General features: G+C 58.6%; 1 protein-coding gene across 1 annotated transcript; it reads right to left on the minus strand.

Annotated features, from left to right (window-relative positions):
• Window positions 1–695: 695 nt before the first annotated feature.
• On the minus strand, window positions 696–3,459 carry LOC123142289 (cation/H(+) antiporter 19-like). The gene has a single exon (XM_044561271.1). The coding sequence runs from the start codon at window positions 3,401–3,403 to the stop codon at window positions 791–793; it is 2,613 nt and encodes an 870-aa protein (XP_044417206.1). The 5' UTR covers window positions 3,404–3,459; the 3' UTR covers window positions 696–790.
• Window positions 3,460–4,139: the final 680 nt, after the last annotated feature.

Here is a 4,139-nt window from a genome sequence, read left to right on the forward strand (position 1 = left end):
CAAACATATTTTATAGTACTTTCATGCATACATACACATAATAATAGCAAAATGTATTTAATTAACAGAAAAATAGCACAAAACAATTAGCATTGTATTACCCTTAAAGAATAAAGAAAATAAAAAAAACAAAATTTCCCACACAATTAGCACAAAATGCACTTTTTATAATAGGTAGATAAATATATAAGAGTGAAGTTTCCGTACTGTAATGTAATTTGTACATGTAGTAATTGCATGTATACATTTTCACGCACTCGACATCCGAAAATTTACATAAAGAAAAAAACTGAACTGAAAAATTAAAAAAGTCTGCACATGCAGAAAACAAAAACATACACATGGGAAAAAAAGCATGGACACACCAAAATTCAGCCCAAGAGCAAAATCGACTGACGCAAAATAGGTGTCAATCGAATCCAAACAGCCCAATACCACCAGCAAAACATGACAGAAAAAAGTAAAACTACACAAATCTTAAAGCACAATCCAAGGGCCAGAAAATCGATTGACCACAAAACAAAAATTCAGCTGACTGAAATTTAGCTAAATTGCTCTAAATATCTACGGGCTGGAATTGCTGTGAAATGGGGTAAACCGTACGTGTCACAAATGCCCACCTAACATAAGAGGTAAACCAGTCTTTGCAATCAATCCTGATTACAATTGTACTATCGATTACATGCCTGCCTACTTGTGTGTTTGTGCGTGTGTATCTCCTAATTCTTCTACGTGTACTAGTACAGTACGTATTTTTCTAGCTAGCTACTCTGCATCTCTACACTCTAGTCTAGTCATAATTCCAGTCGAAGATGTCGTCGTCTTCGTCGGGGAAGGGCAAGGCGCGGCCGCCGCCGTGCTGGGACTGGGAGTGCGACTGCTGCTGCTTCTGCTTCCAGGTCCTCATCCTCCGGTGCAGCTTGTGCTGCTGCAGCACCAGCACCGACGCGGAGCACCCCAAGAAGTCGTCCGACGCCAGCACCTCCCCGATGGCGCCCAGCTCCGGGCACTCCTCCTCCTCCACCTCCAGCCCCGCCATGCCCCGAGTCATCGTGTTCCTCGCCGCCCCGCCTCCGCCCTCGCCGCCACCCCGCCCCACCACGAACAGCGAGCACTCCCCCACCATCGAGCTTAGCGACTCCAGCGTCTCCACCCCGTTGCTCACGTACCGCTCCGTGTACGTCACCTGCCCCGGCGACACGAACCGCGCGCGCACCTCCGCCATGAACTCCTCGTCCTCCGCCTCCTCCTCCGACATCCTCATCCTCGTCCGCGACTCCTCCGGCAGCATGAACCGGGACACCGACACGCTCACCGACGGGTGCGCCGACAGCCGCGTCGCGTACGCCACCGCCTCCCGGTCGTCCGCACCGCTCAGGAACACCGCCACCACCTGGTGCATCGCTTCTTCTTCTTGCTGCACCGAAGCACGGCCGCTCTCCTCCTCGAGGTCGTGGTCGTGGTCGAGGTCGAGGTCTCGCTCTGGCATCGGCGTCGGCGCGGCGCTGATGCCAGGTATGCTGGGGAGGCGCCGCTCCACGAGGATCCCCACGGTGCACCGCGCGCGCTGCAGGATGCGCTGGTTCAGCTGCCGCCGCCCGTCCCCGCCGCGCCGCGACACCATGCGCCCGTCGTAGCGCTGCTCCTTGTGGAACGGCACGATCACCAGCGACGCCCGCGCGTCCTCGTCCATGGACGCCAGGCTGGAGATGGCCGTCATCTGGCGCACCGGCACCGGCACGGCGGCGTCGTAGGTGCTGAAGGCGTGCACGGCCGCCGTCACTTGCTCCATCTCCCACGAGTAGCCCCACCGGGCGTCCTCCTCCTCCTCCTCCTCCTCCTCCTCCTTGGAGTCCAAGGACTGGTTGTTGTAGAGGTGCGTGATGGCGTACTTGCGCGCCGTCTGCAGCTCCACCAGGTGCAGCAGGTAGACGGCCACCGGCGCGCTGCTGCCCTTGGACAGCTCCGCCAGCGTCAGCATGGCCTGCACGCCGCCGGCGCCGTGCACGCACACCAGCACCCGCAGCTCCTGCTCCAGCCGCAGCTCCTGCAGGCAGTGCGAGCGGTACTTGAAGGCGCGCCGCTGCTGCCGGACGATGGCCGCCGACGCCGGCCCGGCCATGAAGGTGTTGACGATGGACGCCACCACCAGCACCACCTGCGCCGTGTCGCCCCACACGTTGCTCTTGTCCGCCAAGTTGATGGCCAGGATGTCCGAGTAGCCCTTGACGTTGAGCAGGAACCCCAGCACCAGCGCCTCCCGCGCCGACATGCCCAGCCACCGCCCCACCAGCACCGTGCCGCCCACCTTCCCGGTGGAGCTCACCGCCGTGGTGAACGCCACGGCGAAGGCGAACTGGGTGGCCGTGAAGCGCCCGATCTCGGCGAAGTCGAGCCTGGCGCCGATGGCGCCGAAGCAGAGCGGCATCACCATCTGGTGCACCGGGTAGGTGAGGCGGTCGACGAGCGTGCGCGCCAGGGGCCCCTCGCGCGGCACCGCCAGGCCGATGAGGAAGGCGGCCATGGAGGCGCTGTACCCCATGAACTGCACCGCCAGGGAGAGGCCCACGATGAGCAGCAGCATGCCCAGCAGCTCGTACTTGCTCACGTACTGCCGGCCCCACTTCATCCGGTTGATCAGCCTGGCCGCCCTCACGGCCACGCCCACGGCGACGCACACCACCAGCGCCATCCAGAGGAAGAGGAGGAACTGCATGGAGCAAGAGGAGGAGCGCGACGGGAGGGGCTTGCCGTCGTGGCCGAAGATGGTGGGGTTCACCACCATCATGCTGATGGCGGTGAGGCTGGCGATGTCGGTGGCGAAGGCTGCGCCGATGGCGAGCTGGCCGGTCTCGGAGGTGGTCAGCTTGAGCTCGGTGACGATGCGGATGAGCACCGGGGAGGCGGTGCTGGTGAGCACGAGGATGAAGAGCGCGGTGGAGGCGTAGAGCTTCTGGGGATGGAAGGTGGCGGCGAAGCTTGGGTGGAGCATGCCGTAGAAGAAGGGCCCCGCGGCGACGGCGAGGAGGAAGCTGATGGCGGAGCCGCCGCAGGCGAGCAGGAGAGAGCGGCGCAGGTTGTGGCGGAGGTAGCGCAGGTCCATCTCGAGGCCGAGGAAGAACATGAAGATGATGCGGAGGTAGTAGATGGTGTCGCCCAGCGCGCTGCCGGCGTTCTGCATGCCCAGGCGGCGCAGGTCGACGGCGCGGCCGAGGAAGGTGGGGCCGACGACGACGCCGGCGAGGATGTGGGAGATGATGCTGGGCTGGCCGAGGCGGCGGAGGAAGGAGTGGAAGAGGCCCGAGAGGAGGAGGACGAGGGCCATGAGGCCGTTGATCACCATCATGCCGCCCATGAAGTAGTCGCCGTGGACCACGTCCGCGCACTCCACGCCGGACTCCATCCTCCTGTGATGTGATGGTTTAATTCGTCGTCGTCGTCGTTGGATGGATGGAAGGTGGCCGGCCGGCCGGCCAAACTCCGGCGACGAGCTTGGCGATTGCTATATATGGGTGGATGGATTGGATGGACGGCACGTACGTACCGTGCATGCATGCATGCTCGCCTCCTCCATCCATCCACCATTTTAGTAATAAAAAGTGCAAAATAAAATAAAATAAACGCACTTGATAAATTCATTGCACATCTTTGTTGCTAGATGTCAGGTGACTGTAGCAGTCATTTTTTTTCTTTTTATTGCGTGGTAATACGTGTCTCATTCATATCATAAAGAACAAAGTACAAGTCACGTAAAGACCGACATGACAAAATTAAAAAGATAGCAAAACATCTCTGAGCTTGACACCAACACACGTCAGCTGCCTCCGGCACCACCACAGCAGCCACCGAAGAAAAGAATGACGAATCACCTCCTCACCCGAGCTCGACGCGGCTCCATCGCTGATATGCAGCTTTGCGGACCTTCAAGGTGGCTCACTAAAAGTGAAGCCCTTACCGTTGAACGAATCAGAACGGGGCAACACCCCGGACACGCCATCGAACTCCAAATCTGGCACCCCACCACGACTAAAACGCCGGAGGAAACCATATCTGCCATCCACGAACCACGAGCTCAGCACATGCTCCGTCTTCCACATGTCGTTGATGCAGACCACAATCTGCATCCGCTTATGGACTAC

The sequence above is a fragment of the Triticum aestivum genome, chromosome 6D (assembly GCF_018294505.1).
Source record: "Triticum aestivum cultivar Chinese Spring chromosome 6D, IWGSC CS RefSeq v2.1, whole genome shotgun sequence".
NCBI lineage: Eukaryota > Viridiplantae > Streptophyta > Magnoliopsida > Poales > Poaceae > Triticum > Triticum aestivum.

Coding starts and splice junctions, on each gene's coding strand:
- LOC123142289 (XM_044561271.1), bottom strand. CDS start 3,403: ATGGAGTCCGGCGTGGAGTGCGCGGACGTGGTCCACGGCGACTACTTC.